General features: G+C 36.0%; 2 protein-coding genes across 2 annotated transcripts; both read right to left on the bottom strand.

The window, feature by feature from the left end:
* Window positions 1-566: 566 nt before the first annotated feature.
* Window positions 567-14219, bottom strand: LOC127851580 (kelch-like protein 10). Its single transcript, XM_052385418.1, has 8 exons — window positions 13305-14219; window positions 11641-11791; window positions 9543-9690; window positions 9050-9219; window positions 6809-6947; window positions 4279-4411; window positions 2055-2146; window positions 567-1043 (listed from the first exon to the last, which is right to left on the bottom strand). Exons 1-8 carry the CDS (start codon window positions 14112-14114, stop codon window positions 869-871), a joined length of 1818 nt encoding a protein of 605 aa, XP_052241378.1. The 5' UTR covers window positions 14115-14219; the 3' UTR covers window positions 567-868.
* A 1755-nt stretch (window positions 14220-15974) lies between these two features.
* Window positions 15975-23709, bottom strand: LOC127851639 (uncharacterized). Its single transcript, XM_052385460.1, has 6 exons — window positions 22935-23709; window positions 21716-21913; window positions 21099-21195; window positions 18187-18315; window positions 17208-17374; window positions 15975-17074 (listed from the first exon to the last, which is right to left on the bottom strand). The coding sequence occupies exons 2-6, from the start codon at window positions 21737-21739 to the stop codon at window positions 17039-17041; spliced, it is 453 nt and encodes a 150-aa protein (XP_052241420.1). The 5' UTR covers window positions 21740-21913; window positions 22935-23709; the 3' UTR covers window positions 15975-17038.
* Between the last annotated feature and the right edge of the window lie 886 nt (window positions 23710-24595).

Here is a 24595-nt window from a genome sequence, read left to right on the forward strand (position 1 = left end):
GTCCGTGGAAAAATATCATTAATTTGCCTACATTAAATTTAAAAATGTGCAGACATTTAGCACGATGGAAAAACACAACTACTTCGTGCGCATGCTCACTCCTCCCAACTCGAATGTTTCGGCCACCACAAACTTAGACGACTTGCTTGTATAAAAAAATATTTCTGATAAACTTTGCAAGGTTTAAATAAGTTGATGCACAACCTATGCGTAACGATTACTAAAACAATTACGATCGAATTTGTGTAAAAATGAACCTAACTCTGGGAAAACCGGGTTTAATCCATGTGCGTAAAGGGTCGTCCAATATCAGCCTGTGCAGTGAGATCAGGCTAATTAGGGACGACACTTTCCGCTTATTGGATATTGTCTCAAAAGAGACTTCCTTAAAACTAAGCAAAATTTCATAGAAGCGGAATGTTTATTAGCATGTGCGACTGTCCAACCTGGGGCGATACTTTACGCACATGCATTAAGCCCTGTTTGGGTTGATGTAATGTAAATATAATTGTAATGTGATACACGATTAAAACGAAACACAATGGGAATAATAACAAGATAATATGTCATTTAAAAAAAGTTTTTGACAAACTATCAATAACAAACTATAAAAGCTAATAAGAAACGAAACGTTTTAGAAATAAAAGATGTACACTATTGTTCCGTAAAAGTCGTAAGAAAGTGTATTTAATCAGTAAAAAATAATTTTAAAAAAAGTGTTTAATTAACTTATAAAATCGTGAAGAATAAAAAAAACAGAAGTTAAAAATCAAAATGTCTCATGTCTTGTTTAACTTTCATTGTTATATTTAAATGCATACAATAAAACACAATTTTTACTAGTAAAGTTATTTCATTTTTTTCGGTATTAGTCGACGCCCATCTCGAGCGGAGGGGCGGTCTGTGCTGCGGTATGAAGCCGCGACCTCCGGCCCCTTTCTGGCTCGCGGTCTTTGGTGATGTAGTCGTTGATGTTGGGCAGACCAGTTGCCACGCATGCGCTGAGAGCACTTCGGTAGAGGTTCATGTCGGAGGCGTCATACCTATTGAAAGAATTCCAATCCAGAGCCTCGACACATAGATTAGACTGGTACCGTACAATATTCAACAAAGAATGCCAATCTTAACCATCGCACAGAGAGAAGACTGGTTTCATGCAATGTTCAACAACGAATGCCAAGCTTCAATCTCCGCACAGAGATTAGACTGGTTCCGTGCAATGTTAAACTTAAAATACCAAGCCTTAATCTCCGAACAGAGATAAGAGCTGTTCTGTTACTGTTAAACCTCCTAACATAGATTCGACTGGTTCCGTACAATGTTTTACAAAGAATGCGTACAACTGTTTAACAAAGAATGTTAAGGCAAAACCTCACCACAGAGATTAGACTGGTACAGTACAATGTTTAACAAAGAATGCGTACAATGTTTAACACAAAAAATAAGGCTAAACCTCTCACAGAGATTAGACTGGTTCCGTGCAATTTAAAAAAAAACAAAGCTAAGACTCAATCTCCACCAATTTTTATTGACTTTTGTTTTCATTCGTTATATTTTATTTTATTATAACCTGTTTAAAATCAATACTAAATAAAGGCTTTATCGATCAGGGAAATACGTGTAAACAGAATTCGAAATCCTCGCTACGTTTTCGATTGCGTATTACCATACTAATGTCACATTTCATCCCTTTTTCTAGTTTAAGATAAATCCATCAAAATGAACACATTTTCAGAAGAACAGTGTGTAAATGTTTATATTAACAGAACTATTACACTAGCATATTTTTAGTTTTGGTCTTATCTGTATTAATCTCGTTGCATGTGCATTTCGCTGCGCTTCTTGTGATTTATGTGTTAGCACAAACCCTCGACTGATTCATATTTTTGGAACGATCGAATAGCGTACTACTCCGTAAGCTTTTTTGCATCAAATTGTCATTAAAAAGAAAAAGTAACAAACTGATAAGCCTTGTGTGGTGTTTGGAAACCCATTATAAACTAGAGCTAATGTTGTATGGTAAACGCTGCAGAAGTACGGCGATTTTTACCCACCATTCGTCAACGGATCCTTCGTAACATTCCACGTTAAAAATGGTTGTTGTCCCGTTAAAGCCTCCAATCACAAAGATCATGTCGTCAAGCACCTGAAATACGTGGAGCAGTTTTATAAGTCACTCAATTCGTGTCGATAAGAACCTGAAAGACGTGAAGCAGCATAATAAGTCACCAAGCCAAGCGCCTAAAAGACGTGGAACAGCATAACCAGTCACTACGTCACGCACCTTAAAGACGTGATGCAGAATAATAAGTCACTAAGTTAAGCACCTGATAGACTCGGAACAAAATAACCAGTCACTAAGTTAATATATTTAAGCATCTGAAATACGCAGCATAATGAAGCAGCATAATCAGTCACAAAGTTAAGCACCTAAAAGACGTGGAGCAGAATAACCAGTCGCTAAGATCCTGTCGCTAAAACCTGAAAGACTACGACCAGCATTATAAATCACTAAGATCATATCGATAGGCACCTAAAAGATGTGGAGCAGCATACTCAGTTACTAAGTTCAAGCACCGAAAAGACGTGGAACAGAATAACCACTAAGATCCTGTCGTCATTACCTGAAAGACTTGGACCAGCATAATCAGTCACTAAGATAAAATCGTTAATAAGATATATCGTTTAGAACCTGAATTATGTGGAGCAGCATAATCAGTCACTAAGTCAACCACCTAAAAGACATGGATCAGAATATCCAGTCACTAAGATTCTGTCGTCATAACCTGAAAGACTCGGACCAGCATAGCCACTAAGATCATATTGTTAGCAAACTTAAATACGTGGAGCAGCATAATTTGTCACTAAGTCAAGCATACAAAAGACGTGGAGCAGAATTACCCGTCACAAATATAATGTCATCAAACACCTGAAAGACGTGGAGCAGCATAATCATTAACTAAGAACATGTTGTTAAGTTTCTAAAAGACGTGGAGCAGCATAATCATTAACTAAGACCATGTCGTTAAGTTTCTAAAAGACGTGGAGCAGCATAATCATTGGCTAAGATGATGTCAGCAAGCACCTGAAAGACGTGGAGCAGCAGAATAATTCACTAAGATGATGTCAGCAAGCACCTGAAAGACGTGGAGCAGCAGAATAATTCCCTAAGATGATGTCGCTATGCACCTAAAAGACGTGGAGAAGAATAATCAGTCACTTAGATCGTGTCATCAAGCACCTGAAAGACTTGGAGCAGCAGAATCATTCACTAAGATAATGTCGCCAAGCACCTAAAAGACGTGGGGCAGCAAAATTAGTCACTAAGATAATGCTGTCAAGCATAATCAATCACAAGAAACAAAGTTTTAAACTTATGACATGGGCGATACATTACGCAGAATCACGGAACAATGTCCAGAAGTTTAGATGGACGATACATTACAAAATCGAATGCATAGAACATACCGGAAAAAAAACAATACAATTATTATATTGATCAGAGTCAATTACAATAATTCCTGAAGGATATTCCAGCCTATGATTAGCGCATGGAAGTAAGGTGTCTTTCGAGATTGGTGCCCACTGTCCAGATACCAGTAAGTCTTTTCGGGCCGAAAATATGAACCCGTTAGCGTTAATGTTTATTATCTTCGTCTTATGTTTTACTCACATTATAATAACGATGTCTGTTTCGTACGTTCGCGTAGTTCATATTGTTTTAAGCCTTCGTATATTAATTGAAACGCACAGGATGCCACATGATGCGACCCTCCGGCGACTACTTTGGACATGTTCAAAGTAATCCGATTTTCTAAAGTAAGATATTCAAGCGGTAATCACGACTTTAAATTGATATGCGAATTTGTATAAATGATCTAAATTTCAACAAAAGATTTGTCAAATATTATAATTTCAGAAATATTTGTTGTTCGAAAATGACGATTTTTTTCAAAGTCGTAAATAAAACAATGTTTGGTTTATAGCCTTGCGTTAGCTTATTCAGTACATAGCAAGGATTTGAATGTAGTTGTATTTGTTTTGAACCCGTTAAATTTTGATAAAATAAAATAATTGAGCGCAATAAAAAAAAAGTGTTGGCACCAATACGAATTATCACAGATTTGTTATTGTCAAAAGATTAAGGTTTTACATTATGTATATGATAAGTCTTATATCATAAACTTCTCGAGGTAAATAAAGATTTCTAAAGTTATGGATGCCGTGAAACGAAATAAATTCTAGATTTTTTCCGGTGTCATTAAATAACCTCCTCACCGCTACGGCAAAGTTGCTGCGTGGGCTGTACATATCAGCCACCTGTGACCACGTGTTTGTAACGGGGTTGTAGCGCTCGCATGTGTTCATGCGACTCTGACCGTTGAAACCGCCGAGCACATAGATCTGGCCTCTGTAAGGGAATACAGAAGTTGATGACACTGTGTACGGAAAAAGATATATTGTCAGTGTTTTCTTTTCCCCTAGAAAAGTATAAGGATCGTTCGAGCCTGTATGGCAATGAAAGGAAAGCGAAACAATAAATTAATACAAACAACGTTTTTAATAATGAGAACAAGTTTTGCGTTTGAAAACCTACGGAGAACAAGTTCTGGTAACGTGTATTAGAATTTCAAAAAAGGATAACAAATTAAGAATGTTTAAATAAGCATTATGGGTGGACTTTAATCAGAAAAATTATTTAAAATGACATCATCTGTGAGGAAAACCAATTAACATAAACATGTATTGTAAAATGAATGGTAAAGGAGTCACAAACTAATACACATCAGAGCCCTGACAAGAAATGAATGATACATCAGCTGATCGTCTAACGAACGTTACTTGTATGAGCCAATTTTGATGACCCTAGATCGCCCAATGTGCTTTGGTAAATGCCGAACTCAGGATCATGATTTAAATGTAAAAGCCTTTATAAATTTATTAGTTTAAACCTATTTATTTTAGCTCGATTGCATCGAAAGCTCCCGGCTTGTTGAAACGCTCTCGAGTCCGTTTTCTGGGCATATAACCAGTACTTGGTGTCTTTTAGGGAGAACGCCCCCATGACCTCCCGATGGATAAGCGGACACCATACCCATTACGCCATGTCGACCTTTATTGTAAATTTATTATAATCTGATGTCAAAAACCAAACTTCAAAGCTGTGTGCCAAGGGGTTTCAAATTGTGTGATCTAGAACTTAACAATTGGATCGCCCGATATGGTATGGTAATTAGTGCCGAGGGGTTTCATATTTTTTTATTAAATTACTCTGCTATATGATTTTATATAAGACATTTCATCCCCACATTTCCAAGCGGGCCTACTTAACCCCAGAGAAATGTTTTAAGCAAACTTTATAGAGTACCCCTATACCGATAAAATATTTAGCCTCTTCGCATTGGTGCTTCAGAACATAATAGTTGTAAAGCTTTTTCAGTATAGAAGTCTATATCAGTCACGTGACCTCTGCGTCGTAGTCAATTCTAGCTTGAGAGGAATGATTTGAACATTGTTTGTAGAGGAAGATTATAAGACGTTCCACAACAAATATAAAACCGCTGACCAATGCGGTTTCAGAGATTATAGCATTATTAACAGTTTAAGTATATATAAATAGTGTGACTGCTTCAAAATTTAAAAATTTATTAACTATACCAATATATATTAATTGTGTGACCACCGGACGTGGCCAGTTTTAAACCCGGAGAATATTTTGAACAATCTATATAAACAACTACAATAACAACTCAGCCCCCCCCCCCCGCGGACGTGGAAAATTTTCACCCAATTTGAACGAACTTGGAAGTGGACCGACATACGCTGTTACTTGAAAAATACCAAACCTTTGGGTCTTGCGATTGCATTGAAGGATAAACAATGAATATTACAAGATTTTAAAAGTTATTTTCTTATACAACTATATATAAATCATGTCAATACCCAGCGCGGTCAGTTTTGAAACCCGGGTCATGATTTGAACACACTGTGAATAAGACCACTATATGATATTACGCACCAAATATAAAAGCTCTGCCTCTTGCAGTTCAAATACTTTTCTTTTCATTTTAAATCTAGTCTAACTTTTGTTAACCTGCAAATGTAAGGGACTGCCTCAAATTTAACAATGTTGGAAGGGGCCACCCAGGGATCGTACCAAGTTTCGTAAAAACCTCCCAATGGATTATTAGGAGATGAAAGGAGATGGACGGACAAATGGGGCTGTCATAAGCTAACCCTGGGCACGCCGCGCAACGGTGAGACAATTACATACACCTTATAAGTACTCGTAAAATGTGTTAAATATAGTGGACATAATAAAAGTAATAGACCTTCATACATGTATACTTACTGTTTAAAATGGGATCAAAGTCAAGAACAATAATTTCATTATGACTTACTACAAAATTGAGATTAAAATACAAATGTTTGATCAATAAAATGCCCGAGTTTATAAACAACTAAAAGTGTAGCACATGAGAAACGAAAGTTAATTATAGAACCCAGGGCCTGGTTGTTCAACCTTTAACGGCCAGTTAAGCTTACAGCCTTTAATTTTTGGATCAATTTATTTATGTTACTTAATTGTTAAGCCTTTAATATATGTGTTAATTGTAAACAAATGTGTGTCCTCTAATATTTTTTTAATGTTTGATAATTAATTTGCTTTTAAAATAATTGTATCTGGGTATGAAGTCAACAAACTGTAACTTTAACGGACAGTTAAAGTTTTAAGCAACATGGGCCAGTAGAATAACAGCTTCTTTCGCACTTTGAAGTTGTCACACGTTTTCAAGTGCGCATGTACCTGTAGGCGATGACGCCGACGCCACTCCGTCTGCTCCTCATAGGTGTGAGCATGGTCCACTGATTGGCCCGGGGGTCGTAGCACTCGGCGTGACCCAGGCACTCCGACCCGTTGAAGCCGCCACAGATGTATATCCGGTCTGAAAGGAGGTTGATTTTATCCATTTGAATCTTTCTTGGAAAATTGGGTTTAATGCTTGTGTGTAAAGTGTCATGGCAGATTAACGTGTGTCTAAACATGGACCTTCGTTTAGCAAAGACTTTCTTTGAAGGAAACATTCCATAAAATCGGAAAGTGTTGTCTCTGATTAGCATGTGAGGAGTGCACTGGCTAATCTGGGACGGCACTTAACGCACATGCATTAAGCTAGAAAGCCAGAAAGCGGCCCCAATCATCTGAAAAATGTATGTTTATTTCACTATTGTTTTAAACAAAACTGGGCAGGCGAGATTAGTTGGTAGGGCGATTCCCAGCTTCGAATTTAACGTATTTGGTGATTGGTTATTGGTTATGAAAGCATCAAATACGTCAGTTAAGTGATGTCAATTAATTGTCTTTACATCTTTCGATTGTTTTGTGTTAATTCAGCCATTTTCTTTTGTTAAATTAATTTCCAAAAAAAACTTGTACCTAACGCAATTCACATTATGAGAATAATATAAATTATAGAAACATAGACGACACGTGTTTACATATCCAGGAGCTTTTCTTGTAATTCAATTCCAGACGTAAAAGCCAAATAGTATTTTCACTACGCAAGGTAGGCCATTCCTACCTTGATTTTAGTATTCGAACAACAGACTGTCATATAGATTCGAACAACAGACTCTCATGCGAATATTTGAACAACAGACTCTCATACGGGTATTCGAACAACAGACTCTCATACGGATATTCGAACAACAGACTCTCATGCGGATATTTGAACAACAGACACTCATAAGGACATTCGAACAACAGACTCTCATACGGATATTCCAACAACATACTCTCAAAGGGATATTCGAACAACAGACTCTCATACGAATATTCGAACAACAGACTCTCATTCGGATATTTGAACAACAGACTATCATGCGGTTATTCGAACAACAGACTCTCATACGAATGTTCGAACAACAGACTCTCATGCGGATATTCGAACAACATACTCTCATGCGGATATTCGAACAACATACTCTCATACGAATATTCGAACAACAGACTCTCATGCGGATATTCGAACAACAGACTCTCATACGAATATTCGAACAACAGACTCCCATGCGGATATTCGAACAACAGACTATCATGCGGATATTCGAAAAACATACTCTCATGCGGATATTTGAACAACAGACTCTCATAAGGACATTCGAACAACAGACTCTCATACGAATATTCGAACAACATACTCTCATGCAGATATTCGAACAATATACTCTCATACGAATATTCGAACAACAGACTCTCATGGGGATAATCGATCAACATACTCTCATACGAATATTCGAACAACAGACTCTCATGCGGATATTCGAACAACAGACTCTCATGCGGATATTCGAACTCGCCTTACTTTACATGTTTACATTAAAGAAGAGTTTTATTTTGTCCCACTATTTTCGTGTTTTTTAGTTGTGTTCATAGCTTCAGGTTTGAAAATGTCTTGTGAAAAGCAACTTTTTTGACGGACGTTATATATCGTGAAATGTGTACAAAGGGCTTACTTGTTAGAATAAACCATAAGGTTGTTCATCAATATATCAAAATAATTAATAGTCTTAGGTTTGCAGAAATAAAAACACGCAAGACGAGTCATATTGCTTAATTCAACTAGTTCAGGTTTCACATTCCGCTTTAGTCAAATATGTTTTAATCTTATTACAAAATTATAGCGCTCACTTGAAAAATGCATTCAAGACCCAATATATCCGGATTCCGCAATTTTTGCCTCGTTTTGTGAAAACAGTAATTAATGAAAATGCGTTTATATTGTTGTCCAAGATTAGCTATTGTAGTCCGAACAGGCTGATCAGTGACGACACTTTCCGCTTTTCTGTTTTTTTTAATGGAAGTCTCTTCTAAACGCTAATTTAGTCTTTGCGGAAAGTGTCATCCCAGATTAGCCTATGCGGACTGCACAGGCTAATCTGGGACGACACTTTACGCACATGCATTCAGCACCCTTTTCCAAGAGCGCGGCTCATTTCTTTGTGTTCAGTCTAGAACTGTGTACTGGTGAACTTCAAATCCACTCACTGTTCGAGGCGGCGGCGTTTGCGTCGCTCCTCTGGTGGTTCATGGGCGCGATTAGCGACCATTGGTTCTTCCGGGGTAGGTAGCGCTCGGCGGTGTTCTGTCGCACGTGACCGTCAAATCCACCCAGCGCGTAAATCAGGCCGTCGAGCAGGGCGACGCTCACGTAACACCTGAAGACAGCGAAGCGTACATTAAATAATAACAGAAATTGCTTATTATTAGTAGTAGAATTAGGTAACAATGGTGTCGCTGTTGTAATAATAGAAGAACTAATAGTAATAGTAGTAGATACCAAAGGCAGAATAAATGAATAAGAGTTTTGTTTTCGGCGATTAATTTTTTATTTTAAAGGTAATATGGAATGAAGGTTGCTGATGTATTCGTAAATAGAAGATCAAATTAAAATGTGTAAGTTACAACATTTTGCATTCAATAAATGTGTTGTGATGGTTAAGTTTAGCAATTTTGTAAATTAAAATGCATAGACCTTTACCTTTTTGCGTTCATCGGAGATACTTGGGACCAAGTTTTGTTGACAACGTCAAAGCACCGAACGCTGTTGAAGTACTCGTTGCCATCGAAACCCCCAATAACGTAGATCACGTGACCGATACAGACTGTGCCGTGGTACGCCCTCGGGCCTGCAAACGATAATTATTATAATAATATATATTATTATTATTATTATTATTATTATTATTATTATTATTATTATTTATTTTTATTATAATTATTATTATTTATTTATTTATTTATTTATTTATTTATTTATTTATTTATTTATTTATTTATTTATTTATTTATTCATTATGTATTTATTTATTTATTTATTTATTTATTTATTATTTATTTATTTATTTATTTATTTATTTATTTATTTATTTATTTATTTATTTATTTATTTATTTATTATTATTATGAGAATTATTATTATTATTTGTAGTAGTATTATTATTGTTGTTGTTGATGTTGTTGTTGTTGTTGTTGTTGGCGATGGTAGAGGTTGGTGGTGGTATTGTTAATTTTTGACACAGTATGACGCTGACGGTACTGCAGTTCACGCATCGTCTGGTATTGACAAATTATTATTTCACAATAGTATGTACCTGAAAATAATGTCTCGAATATATACTTTTTACAAATGACGAGTTGTTTGTGTAGATCTATATTCATTTTCAAAGTTTGACATCGACCTCAACAGTTGCTATTTACGCGGGAAAAATAGATCCGATAAGTTTTCAGGACAAAAGTGTGACACTCGTTCAAAGTAAATATCAAGGATCGACAAAACACAAATCTTTGGTTGATAAAATGCATGTTTAATATTTTACCGGGAGGCTTTATTTGCAGAGAATTCATCAATGAAAACACATTTAAAAAGCATTATATTGTCTATTGAAAAATGATGATTACTCCTTCTACAATTATATTATTTACACCTACCTTAAGATAACTTAAAATCTGTTTATGGTTTTAATATATTACCTTTAAATTCAATCGATGTCTACACAAAAGGAGTTTCATTAGTTTTCGTAGATCAGCAGACCACGGCAAAGCTGATAATTCACCAAAAGATGTTATTCGGAACTCAGCGCACACTGGTTTGTCCCTCTAATTTACATGTCGTGAAATAGAATTGACTTAAATCCAAGTGGGCTATGCAGTGATGGAATGTCAATTATGTTCCCATAATATATATATATTATATATGTCTTCAGTACTATTGCTATATGTATTATCACCTAATGTACTAAATATACTACAAACGCCTCATGATACATACTCACTGGCCTTTAAACAATACAAATGAAAATATAAAAGCTATAAGTATTTGCTTCGAAGTTTATACACACAGTAAAATATAATGAATTAATACATAATAATCATTTTACTGGTGGTAACAAAACAACAATTCTTTCGAATAACTTTGGAAAACCAATCATCAAAAATGCATAAAAATATATTTCGGACTAGTATTTTCTTCCAGTCGTCCAACCGACCGCAAATTGTGATTCCATAATGAGGGAAAGAAAGTAACTAATTTCAACAAATATGCTCGGAACAAGTAAATTCTCTGCTCCGCGGTATTACAAATTTCTCCTCCATGTAAGATTACACTAATTCAAATTCACATAGGGTCCTATTATAAAATTGCCAACTTTAAAAGCAATTATCTTGCCTTACCTATACATACAATTTTGCAATACTGGTATCATTTTTTAAAGATGGATCTGCTCGCCTCCGATAGTTGCTGTCTAATAGATACCTTCGCTCAACCTTCTCGCAACTTCTAAGAAAGAAAATTCGCTCATGCGCAAGCACCATCGGAAAAACGGGTTTCGGCAGTGAGATTTCAACAAAGCACAGTACTCCAATAAACTTATCCTAAATGTCCCCTATGAAATGCATAAAAAAGTATTGCAGACGCCGAAGGATACATGGAATAACCATACAATCTTTAAAACCATGGGTACACTCGCTAAATGGCTTTTACATCAGCAGAAAAAGGAAACTCTGTATAAATAAATATTAGTTTCGTATGGACCACGGAGGGAAAAAATAACTTAGTAAGTAAGCTCCATTATGTTTACCTGCATCCATGGTGTCGATGATGGACCACGTGTCGGCGCGTGTGTCGTACGTCTCCACGATGTTCGTCGGCGACCCCCCGCTCCAGCCGCCGACGACGAAGAGCAGCTCGTGGGGGACACGTGGTCGGGCCAGCGGGTTGTTAATGTCCACCTGAAATGGACCGTAGATGTAAGCATAAACATGTTTGTTTAAGCTCGATGTCATCGAAAGACCAGGGCTTTTTGAAACGCCCTCGAATCAATTTCCTGGTACCTGTATTTGCATCTATCGGGGGAGATTTATGGAACGCTCCCACAGTGAGGGTCGCACCCGTGACCTCCCAGTCACTGGGTGTACACCATATCCTCTTTTCTACGGCGACATGAAGACCGCAATTGTTCATAACGGTTGTAAGTTTTTAAGTATGTATACATCGACTGTTTTAAAAGAAACCATCGCTGAATAAGCGCTGTCACGACAATGATGAAAACATCACAATAAAAACTCAATATTATTGTTATTAATTTTGGTTTATCAGTAAGTTAACAACAAAAGAATGACAAATAGTTAGTTGCTTTACAGTCGAAACACTACCGCACACGTTGATAATCAAAAAACAAATGATACCCCTTAAGCCCGTTCTTTTTTGTCAAAATATTCTAATATTGCGATCTATGTCTGAGCGATTTTTAATTAGTGAATTTTTATTTAAGATTGAAAAACAACAAACAAGATTTTTTGGTTGTAATTAACTCTCAGTGTGTCACTTTCGTAAATGAATTCAAAAACGTCTTTAACAGTGAAATAGCCTAAATTACAATAGCAACATTTCGTAATTCCATGTAATGGTGTTTCATAAGCCATAATATACATGACCGATTATACACGTTATCCCCAGTGCAGAAAGTGGGTCGCAGGTACAAGTAAAACTTTATACTATGTACACATATATTCAATTATATGTTAAATATAGATGTTTGCGACATGATATTCGTATGGTGTTTTGCAAAATATATAAGCTCGGTTAAATGGTAAATTCTGAGAAAAAAAGCTAATCTCTACCTGATTTCAAAAAATAAAATGACATTTTATCAGCTAATAACCGTTTTAAAGTGAAAAGCATCATTTAGACGTGTGCGAATTGAAATAAAGAAAGCATACTTTAACTTCATTTAATGCAGTCAATTAATCCGCCAATAAAGTTGTTAATACTTGGCACATAAGCACGTAATATTATCATTTTATATTTCCGTTTTGTATTTTTCAAAAACAAAATCAAATGAAATCGCAGATAACTAAATAAATATCACAATTCAGTTGCTAAAGCTTTCTACCATATAAAAGCAACTTAATATGTGAGCCTCGCTCTATGAAAACGGGGTTTACTGCATGTGCATAAAGTGTCGTCCCATATAAGCATGTGAAGTGCGCTCAGGCTTATCAAGGACGACACTTTCCGCTTTTATGAAACTTTTTGTTGACATGAAGTCCCTTCTTCACAAAAATCTAGTTTATGCGAAAAGTGTCGTCCCTGATTAGCCTGTGCAAACTGCAAATGTTTATCTGGGATGACCATTTACGCACATCCATTAAGCCCCATTTTTCCAGAGCGAGACTCATATATATGTAAATGTCGGTGAAGAATATTTTTAACATCTAAAAGCGACAAAGCATTTGATCTCACCACTTTTTCCTCCTCCATTTCAAGGTCATATAGAAACTTGAGGGTCTCGATGATGATTGGCTTACAGCCCTCCGACTCCCTAACATAGGGATGCGTCTTGACTCTTTCCACGAAGTACTGCGTGGTCAGGAGACCAAGACGGATAGAACGCATCAGTTTGGGAATCGAACTCTTCCGGCGCTCCGGCTCGAAGTCGATCCAGCGCAGAACAGCGTCGAACACGAGCTCCTCGTTTCGCACGTTCAGTTCGTCACGTGACATGATGTCGGCCAATTCGTCGGCGCTTAGCTGCAGGAACTCGTTGCTGTGCACCGCGACATGCGCGAAGTTTTGAAGTACCACCGTGAAGCTCTTGCACTCGAGCGTGTGGCAGAAATACGCTTTAGCGAACTTGTAGATACCCACGCAGTTGTCAACGTTCAGGGATCCGGTCAAGTAGTCGCAGCAGGATTTGACGATTCCCATTACGTGGAATTGGTCGGCGACGCATAGGAGGAGCTCGACGTTTTCCGGGTTGATGTTGATTGTACGGGTGTACGCGTAGTCGATGATGATTTTCATGATGTCCGCGGAGACGCCTGGAATCACGACTTCCCGCATCTCGGTGTGGAACAATTCGTTCGTGAACAAGGACCGGAAGTACGGACTGCATGCCGACATGATGGCGCGGTGAATTGGGAAGCTGTGGTTTTCAACCTTAATAATGGCGTCCGTCAATTGCGCAGACTGTCGCAGTTCGTTCAAAACTTTGCAAGGTGGTGATATTAAAGACACTTCCATATCAGAGCTACTTGAATCGAATTCCGTCATTTTCTCTTCTTAATCCGTTTTTTACCGTATTTTTATGCTATACCCACCCAAGTTCTGTTTCCCCGATCGCTAGCGGTAGTCACGCAAACATATGACGTTATGACGCACTAGGCGACGACGTCAAATCGCGATTAAATGCACGTCATTTTTCGCAATGAAAAACGTCGTAGAAGCGGCTTTTCAATTTACATGAACATGTTCACAAGTTGTCAAACTGATTTGCAAAAATGGTACATACAAGCGAGTTAACACTTAATACTGAATGACCGAGGGGTAAAAGTATAAGTATTTCTCAGATGTACTTGGTTCAAATCTGTGGAAAGACTTAATTCTTATTTTAATACAATTTATTTTCCCTCGAACGCGAAGTTTCCTCGTGACAAATGTCTTAAATTATAAAAAGAAATGTTCGCTGAACGTTTATAAAACGATGTATATATGTAAGACATTGATTAAAAATATTCTTATAGACATAGAATTTTATTTATTAAGTTCCTTAAAAGATATTAATTCGTTTCAATATTTGATACAAGTAAGTGTGTGTCAAGAGTGTTCTCGGCGTACCAATATACTTTTGACAATTGGGTGTGTGTTTTTCAATTTATTAAACTTTCGGTTATTGATGTTCACGATGCAATAACATTTTGTTATAAAACTATATAGAGACCTGTTAAAAGTGCTTATTCACACATTTTCATAATTTTAAAAGGTGTCATTAAAAGAATTTAGAGATAACACATTTAAATGCCGAAAGCAAAATCAAGCAAGCGATTTCGCTACGGCGTTCACAAAGCGTTGCTGTGAATGAACGCAATGATATTGTTTTGAATTGCAAACCGTAAGCGCATAGTAATCGAATGCCCCGCTTTTTTAAGAGCTTTTAAGACCGATAAGGATGTTCTCGGTGTCATCTTTGATACGGAGCAACATCGGAGCGTTTGAAATTTTAACATGTCCATGCGATTTGGAATCCGCTGGAATCCCCTTCCCTCCCTTTCCTCCTCTTGAACTTTGCCTCCAGGCAATGGAAGTCTTGGATAAGCAACACTGACCAAGGTAAGGGCACCACATATTCAAACAATATGTTTTTCTATTTTCTATTTCTCAAGTAAGTCATTCTCAAAATGCAAAATTGGGGTAAGCTTGACGGGGGGAATGCGGTCCATCCCGTGCTTACTCGTGTGTCGCATCGTGTGTTCGCTATTTCGCTTAGCATAGTTTGAGATTGTGAGATTTATTTTGGACTCGAAAATGTTGGTTCAATAAGCCCTAAAAAGTCATTTGGTAAACTATAGCATTAATCAAATATCGTGATGTTTTATATTGTTCTTATATATATTAATATTATTTTCACCAGAAAATGCCGTATTATAATTTTGCGCTTTACATATATGCGTGAATATATTGTATTGGATTAATTAGTACTTCCACGAAATACTAGTTTCACGCTTCACAAAAGAATTTCGTGTGATTAAGTTACATATCTTAAAGCCAACGTCCATGGAAAATAATTCATTTTTAACGGGCATAAGTTTAATTATTTCCCTGAAACTCTGTATTTTATAAATGATGCATTTTACTCAGCTTATGTTCGAATGTGTTTGATGTGAATGGAAAATAAAAATTCCTGTACGTTTGGAGATTTCTTGGCGTGTATTCGCACTTCCTACCCTAATATAGACAAGGGCAAGAAAACGACAACGAGAAGCGATGAGGTGATTTTAATTTCGTGTTTTCGTGTCGTAATTTCGTATCGTTATTTCATTATCGCATTCCCTCGCTTCTAATCCTTAAGTCGTAAGTAAGAAATATGGAGCAACCTTAACGGAACATCATAACAAAGCGAAACAAGTTGCTGACCTTGTTTACAATATCTCCCTTTATGAAAATTATAAAAGCATATCACAATTACACCAAAGAGATATAAAAATGGTGCATACATCAAAGTTTCTACACAAAAATACCTTTTATTACATAAACATTGCATTTTCCAATATAATATTTTTTTTAAACTAAACCACACTAAAATGGAAAAAAATGGATGATAGAACGATAAACACGCTTGACAGAAAGTACAATTCGTCAATAGTATTTGTTTAATGATATAAGGCGACTGCTTAATCTGTGGATCCCGCCGAAGAATGCCAGCATAAAGTTTCATGTTGCTGATTGTTAACTTAAATTTGCCAAATAAGTAGCTCGTATATGTCAATTTGCAGACAGAAATAAGCTTTTGGTACTAAGGGTCATCATCGTAAAAGAGATAAACTGCAGTTTTCAAAATACTCGGGGTAGGTGGGAATATTACATGATGTATCACATATGTTTAACCCTGATGGCAGATATTGTCGACGAAATACGACGCAAGTAACAATATTACCCTTATAGAAGACATACCACGAATAGCCCTTTCATACAGAAAACAGTTGAAAAATATCATGCTGCATAACAAAAACAATATACGGTAGTGTATATACATTTCCTGCCTTAGTGACGGATACCTGTGGAACTGACAGATAGGTGGCAGTTTCACGTTTCGCTGTTTCAAATTTCATTTGTTGTCATTTATGTTTTAAATTTAAAAAAATGATTGCCATTCCATTCGAGTACTTTTAGACGTTGTAAACATGCTTTAGAAATGTAAGTTTTCATGTAACTAAATCACACAAACTTTTGGGGCCACGTTCGATTTTTTTTTAATTTCCAATTACTCAACACACCCTTATGCGCCGTTTAAAGTCTGAATATCCTACGAATTCCTGTCCTCCAATACTTGTCTGTGTGTTCAGTGATTTCCATCGCTTTCCCACAGTCCACGGTTGGCGTCAATTCGTTTGAGTCTTCCGACAGGCCATACAAAAGCGCTTTCTTGTGAAGGGCGTTGTATTCATTTAGAATATTACGCACTGCAAGGCGCTTGGTCGTCAATTGTTGGTCAATTTTACGATATTTGTTGCAATCTGGAATAGAGACAGAACGTGGTGGTGGACATTTTAATTGAATTGCAATATTAATATATAAATATTGACTAGCACAAATGCAGTTATAACCCCCTAATTCCATAATTCCAAAATAAGTTTGATTAAACCGCACTTGACTGGCATTCCTTGATGTCGAAATTAGGCAGCTCGGGCTAGACATTCCTCCACATCCACGCCCTCCATAGTTCCTCCTCAAGTAGGCGTTTTTGGCCTCCATGTGCTCTAAACAGTTGAGGCATTCTGTCAATTTTCCGGTTTTCTCCATGAAACATTCACAATCTGTAACAAAGCTTAGTATGAATGCAGTAGAAAAACAATTCTTTGTTGTTTTTAATGTCTATTTGATCTATTATACTTACTGCGTGTATACGCCAATTAAAACATTATTGAGCGAAATGCGCTAATACTGTTATAGGGCATAACTTACTACCTTATCTTTTTAACGACAGCCATTAGAAACAAGAGATATCCCAGGACAGCGCGCACGAATCGTGTTATTTTTGTCAGAGTTTCTAGCCTTTTTCAAGCTCTCGATTTATACTGTATAATTTATCGTTGCTTTCAAGTATTTATTATTTTTGTTATTAAAAATATCCCTAGATTAACATTAATCTTGATTAGAGCGGAAAACATGAGTCTGTATAGTATAAGTAACAATGACCTAAAATCCCTGACCTCGACCCAATGCGCCTCGTATTCAAAAACAGCTCATGCGTAAAATTTCAAAGTGTTAATAGGCCCTTATTTTTGACAGATTTTAAACACGAGTAAAATATGGGGTCGTTTCAATATAGTTAATAAAAGTTTGAAGTTTGAATGATATCTCTCACGCCATATCAGTGAAATAAGTTTACTGAAAAACTGTAACTCGCATTTATAGTGAATATGCAAATGTCTTAGTTTAAAATGGTTCCTCATTTTGAAAACTTCAAATAAGATCTTCCCAATTTGGCCGATGTGATATTTTAAATATAGATAATACATTTCGGTAGCTTACCAAAAAACTTACAACTGCCTATGTAGTGCATGAGTCAAACAATATGTAAGTAGATTTCGTTTTAAATATTTATATTACATAAGTTAATTCAAACCCCATATGTTCGCCTCCACTATGGTGCATCCCGGCAGCCACTTCCGAACTCGGTCCAAATGCTTGCCGGCCTCGCAGGCCTGGTTCACAACAAGGACAAGCGTCTGTCTATTGGTCGCCCTGTCTTCGACTGAAATTGGTGTCGTAGCACACGTCACCAATCGAGCTCAACTAACAGTTTAAATGTCAGTTGAATAGATGTTGTTCTAAATAGACAATGGAGGATCTGTATTCTATTAATATTAGATATTTGGTACGTGTATCAGTTTATAATGATTAAATATTTGGCACAATTCTATGTGTCATTTGAAGATTCTAAGTTAAAGGATTTCTTCGCATATAGTATTCTACTGCATACGTAGAAAACAACTCGAAACAATACGCGGGATTCCCGCATTGAGAATGATATAAATACGACGTGCAAAGTGAATTATATCTTTGTTGCGCGTTTCTAATTGAACACTTGTGATAAATATATCTACATGACCTCGTTACAATTTACAATGATCATTCGGAAACAACGTGCTGCATAAAATGTATAACGACACAATAGCATATTACGGTAAAAAATGAAAATGTTAATGCGGGGTTTTCTGGACCGAAGGTAGGAAAATTGATCCTGTCACACTTTTTATCAGGTCAATGTTGCACATAGAAATATGATAAAAATGTTGTACATGTAAGTGAACGTCGAACAAAGTTTTCCATTTTGCATGTGTTTATTGCGTGAACATGCTGTGACAGTAAACATAAATTCGACGTATTATTAGGTCATGTTGTATAGGCCATGGTATACCGTAACGTATCACTTCATGTACTTAAAAGATGTGCGACCGGGCCGCCTGTCGTACATTATTAAAGTTAGCGGCAAGGTTCATTAGGAATAGTGGTTTATTCATACGGATAACATTGTGGCACAGCACTAACGTCAAAACATTTTCTACTTACCCAAGTTTTCCAACCATAAAAACATTGTGACTTTATAATGACGTTCAGTAGATATAGTAGATTCCAAAGTGAATTAAAAGCAACATATGATATTAAAAAAAAAGAAATGCTTTTCCTTCCCATGTCATACCACTTGATGATAAGCGTGATTTTCTGAGTATATGTTCCTTTTACCAAACGTACCATTGATACATCGAAGCAATTACCTTATATAATGTCATTTTTAGACACAATTATATAAATTAATTTAAGCAATCTAGTATTATTCCCAATGGCTCAATTCAACAACATCAAATAGGTACATAAGAGAAAGCGATAAGTACAATCATCGGCAGTAGATCCAACATGTTTGTAATAACATGTGAAATAGAATTTATCGTGCGTTCCTGATAGTAAATCTATGGTTATTCATTCTACAGGAAACATTATGATAAGTTTGTCCGGCGTATTGTTAATTATCATTATTACATGTGATAAGAAACATGCCATTAAGTGAAAAACAATCAACATCATAGTGTAAAGCATATGATAAACCAGTAACACTACTATTGTGAACATATGCTAATATAATTGCAAAGTCTACATCTTCTTCTGTTTTATTGACCCGATTAATGTATTTTATTACTGTTATTAGACCACGAACATCTAACACTATCTTAGGTCGTTTATAGGCTAAAATCGACTTAAACGAATGACATCCCAGTTGTTGTGGAAGATTTGGGCAATATTAGAAAGTGATGTGTTTAAACGTGCATTGCTATTTAAGAACTTAGTAATTCAATCCATCCAAATACACATCAACATCAGGACACATATATATGAATTACATTTAAATTCAACAAAACTCGCATTCTAGGTTATATGCAACACAATTGAATGACGTATCCTTTGTTCCTATAGTTACATCCATTCCTCTAGATCCAGCCAACCCCATTGTTTGGAAATTATAACATATTTCTGATCGATAAAACATTAGTGATTTAACTCTATTTAGAAAATTCTATCACATAGATGATGTTTTTGTTTCAAAGCGCCTTAATTTAAGATTTTGCATGGAACAAATAATTGTCGTAAAAGTATTATCAAAATTTGATGCACATGTTGTGTAAAAGATAATATTTTTAAAAATATTCATTGTTAAACAATATGTTGGTTAATATAAGGCTATATAAATATTTTTTCAATAATTTCAAAATGATTACAATAGTAAAGTGTCCTTTCAAGATAATTACTTAACAGATTGAAAGTAAGGATATAAACAAATCTGGGTGAATTCCCGAGAATTGGACTGTTACTAACGAAATAATCGATCTATAAATTGTTTTGTGTTTATTTTGTTGTAAAGAAATACAATGTTTAATCAAACGTATTAAATGAAATAAAGACGGAATCAATAAACAAATATGTTTTCAGCGTTTTAGTATCGGTTTAGGTATATAAAAAAAATAGAAATAATGGGAATTATATTATGATTATTTTTTCGGGGAGCACGCATAAAAGGAAGCTGAATATTGTTAGAAACTCGTGGTTAAATATATAATCATAAGCTCTTTTTTTTACAGGAAGTGCGTTTCAAATACAAATTTATATACACTGGATCGATAAAAAGAATACACGTTAGATAAAAAAAAATGGGTCGCTAGAAGACGCTCACGTGTAGCGGATTCGTGGTCTAGTGGTAACACACTGGCTTCACAATCCAGAGATCGCTGGTTCGATCCCCCGCTGCACCTAACCTACTAAATCGTCTTTCGCATGAGACGTTAAACCGAGGTGCAGTGTACTAGGTGCTATACACCGGGCACTAAAAGACCCAGGGTCACCTCTGGAACGGGGTGTCTCCTGTATCTTGCACTATCCCCCGTAACCAACTAACACGTCTTTCTGGGGGCGATGGCCATATGGGTGCACTCGATAAAAAAGAAAAACAACAACAACAACAACAAGAACAACGAAGACGCTCACGTGCTGTAATTGGGCGAAGGTGGATTTGATTGGAGACCTCAGCTAGCGCGGAGACTTGATTTGCCACGTCTGTAAGCTCAACATTAAACATCAGCATCTGAAGGTATAGCAACTTTTCTTCGGAGACCAACTGTCGAAGAAAATCCTGTATTTTCGCGCACCCATGATATGTAATCAATTATCACGATAATTAAAAACCTGTTAAATAATATTAAGAAGGGAATTATGGAAAACTGAAACAAAGATGTATCGGATACTTCCATCGATGTAACAATTACTCAACGTGAGTGATTAATTAATAATTACCCAAACGTTTAGGTCTGTTTTGCAGCCTTATCTTCTGTCAACTTTGTTCACACAGCAAATAATATAGTAAAGAAATACTGGCATCGTATCCTCTGTCTATTCGTAGTATGCATACGGCATAAATTGTTCATCTGATCAGGTCTTAATTGTAATTACGACATGAATAGATGTACAATTTATCGTATACATACTAAATACATATTTGGTGTTATTGTTTTTTTTTTCAAAACTTAAATATTTTAAGAACAAGTGATAAATTGGCTATTGTTTATTTATCAACAATTGTTTGCAAAAGTGATTGTATGATTTACCATGAGCATGCAGTTCGATGGCATCCAAAACAGTTTGTGGAAGCTTGCTTAGCGTGGTCTTTAGACGTCCTTCTAGTTTCAGTGTTCGTAAGTTCTTGTTGAATAACTCGCTCAGTGGATCAACACGTGTGTCTGTCCGAATTGCTTAGTGTATGTCTGCATTACTTCCCACTCCATAGGTAAGCATCGCTCTGCGATCTGCATTAAACATATTAAGTGTTTCTTCTAAGTGTTTCGCCCGGTCTGCTTTAGTAAAGCAGCCGTAGTCACTGGTTCAGTAGTGATCAAACTTAGCATTATTCATTTCAAATGATCACGAGAATAAGAGGTAAGATAATAAAAAGTGATTATTCCTTGAAAAACGAGAGCATTAAGGTATGATATACAGAAAAGCAATTTCATGCTCTACCGTTTTTAATATGTTAGGCTCGGCACGAATAAACAAACACATGTGTTAAAATTAAGAAATAGTGTGTGGTAAACTACGAGGCTTTTGTGAAATATATGCAGTAGGATGTGAATGATCTCTGTAGAAATTATATTTACAAAGGAAACCGGTATCAGAAAAAACTGGTCTTAATGCATGTGCTTATGTAGTTCGAATCGCGTATAATACGTTTAAGAAAGAAATACTATCTACATTGTATTTTGTGATTACATTAGATATTCGACTCAGTTTAAATCCTTGTTCAACACATATTTATTGTGTGAAGCAGTTGAAACATCAATGGAGTATAAAACTTATCATGTTTTATGCGGTATATAAAGTTAAAGTTGTCAGAAGAGGTGCACGTGTCCACCATTCATCATCCCTTGTAAATTCGTACCTGTGTAATCACAACCGCGCATCATTAGTTCGCGACCTCGCATAATATTCTCATTTTCTTTACAAAGTGAGTATTTTATTATAACATCCACCTGTTTAGGTCTGTTTTGCTACGATATCAACTGTCAATTTTGTTTACACAGCAGATCATATAGTAAAGAAATACTAGCATCTTATCCTCCGTTTATTTGTAGTATGCATACGGGATAAATTGTACATCTGATCATGTCTCAATCGTCATTGAAACAGATGTACAATTCATCCCGGATGCATACTAAATACATATTTGGTATTGGTTTTTCTTCAAAAACTTAAAAAAGTTTAAGAATAAGTGAAACATTGGTTATTGTTTATTTATAAACAATTGTTTGCATAATTGATCGTATGATTTACCATGAGCATGCAGTTCGATGGCACCCAAAACATTTGGTGGAAGCTTGCTTAACGTGGTCCTTAAACGCCCTTCTATTTTCAGTTTTTGTAAGCCTTTCTTCAGCATCTCGCTCAGTGGGTTAACACGTGTGTCTGTCCGAAATGCTTTGTGTATATCTGCATTACGTCCCACTCCATATTTAAGCATCTTTCTGTGCTCTGCATTAAACATATTAAGTGTTTCTTCTAACTGTTTTGAACGGTCTGCTTCAGTGAACCAGCCGCAGGCACTGGTTCAGTTGTGATCAAACTTAGCAATATTCGTTTCGAAATATCACGAGAATATGAAGTAAGCGAGAAATCTGACTATAAATCCCACTAAACGACTCATTGTATGTGACTGATGATCGCATTTTGATGTATAGTGTTAAAAGCTGAACTGTGCCAAATCTGATATCAATTAGTATAACCTACATGTACACAGGGCACTAATTTTTAATATTAGTCATTATCAATTACATGTTTGAACTTCTGAGAAAATTAATACAGTGGAACCCTTCTGAACCGGACCCTCCCGGCACCTTGTGAAAATTCCGATTTCAGGGTCTCCTTTTGAAAGAGGAAATAGAATCAGGGTGCTGGATCACTTGACTTTGTGAGGTTCACAATTAATCGTTAATTGATGTAAACACGCGGGTAAGTGAAGCTTTGTTTTCAAATAACTTGTTATATCATTTTTCTTAAAAATTTGATCTAGTGCATAAAAGACAGATTTTAATGCTGCTAATGGAATTGTGAAATGCATTAGAATAACTTTATTTAATAAGTCTTCTTGGCCAAAAAGTCTACGTGTACAGCTTCATGTACACGGCTATGCTGCACGCAACGTGAAATTTTTGCATCGATTTCAGACGTATTCAGGGATTTATTTTTTAATCTTAGTATTGACATAAAAAATAATAATAAACTGTATATTATGCGCTTAAGAAGTTTGAAAATGTTTTTAATAACTTGAGATATTTTCAAAAATAAAGTTCTTAAGGGGTGTTAACAATCTGTTCAGCCCGTGTGAACGCCCCAGTCAACCCAGCAGAATCATGCGCCCTGAAAATAATGATAAACAGAATTTTACATGGTTAGTGTGTTAAAGCACACACTTTAACGTATTTGTAGATGAATAATAATCAATAATAAGCATTTCGTATAAAATAATACATCTTGGTAGTTAATATATTAATACGAAAGTTTTATCAATACATTATCAATATCGAAGCAATACCATTGCGAACAATCGATGGACTCAGTTTGATATTGTCTTCATGAGACATATCTGCATGACATTCGTATATTTTAACCTTACTTGTATATTCGCTGAATTGTAACTTGATAAATGAATACTTTAAAAATTCATATGTATAAGACCTTAAAAAAGCACTTTAAACAAAAAATGCATGATTAAACTTCCATTGCCTTATTGAGAATGTAATACGGTTTTCTACGCTATAACTATCACGAGCGCAACGATAACTATACCTTGCGCACGCGAAAGCTGTGATAATACATCTGTGCTGATATCAGCTCGATACAAGAGGGCAGGAAATAATGTTTACTATACCTTTACGTTGATAACGACCTGATACAAATGTGTCTGAAATAAGTTTTTGTATCAGCCTTATATCAGT

This window comes from Dreissena polymorpha, chromosome 11, assembly GCF_020536995.1.
Source record: "Dreissena polymorpha isolate Duluth1 chromosome 11, UMN_Dpol_1.0, whole genome shotgun sequence".
Lineage (NCBI taxonomy): Eukaryota > Metazoa > Mollusca > Bivalvia > Myida > Dreissenidae > Dreissena > Dreissena polymorpha.

Coding starts and splice junctions, on each gene's coding strand:
- LOC127851639 (XM_052385460.1), bottom strand. CDS start 21,739: ATGCCATCGAACTGCATGCTCATG. Junction 18,316..21,098: donor CCTTCGCCCAATTACAGCAC/GTGAGCGTCTTC, acceptor CACCAATTTCAG/TCGAAGACAGGGCGACCAAT. Junction 17,075..17,207: donor CATCAAGGAATGCCAGTCAA/GTGCGGTTTAAT, acceptor TCTCTATTCCAG/ATTGCAACAAATATCGTAAA.
- LOC127851580 (XM_052385418.1), bottom strand. CDS start 14,114: ATGACGGAATTCGATTCAAGTAGCTCTGATATGGAAGTGTCTTTAATA. Junction 6,948..9,049: donor AAACGCCGCCGCCTCGAACA/GTGAGTGGATTT, acceptor ACCTCCTTTCAG/ACCGGATATACATCTGTGGC. Junction 2,147..4,278: donor GCAGCAACTTTGCCGTAGCG/GTGAGGAGGTTA, acceptor CACGTATTTCAG/GTGCTTGACGACATGATCTT.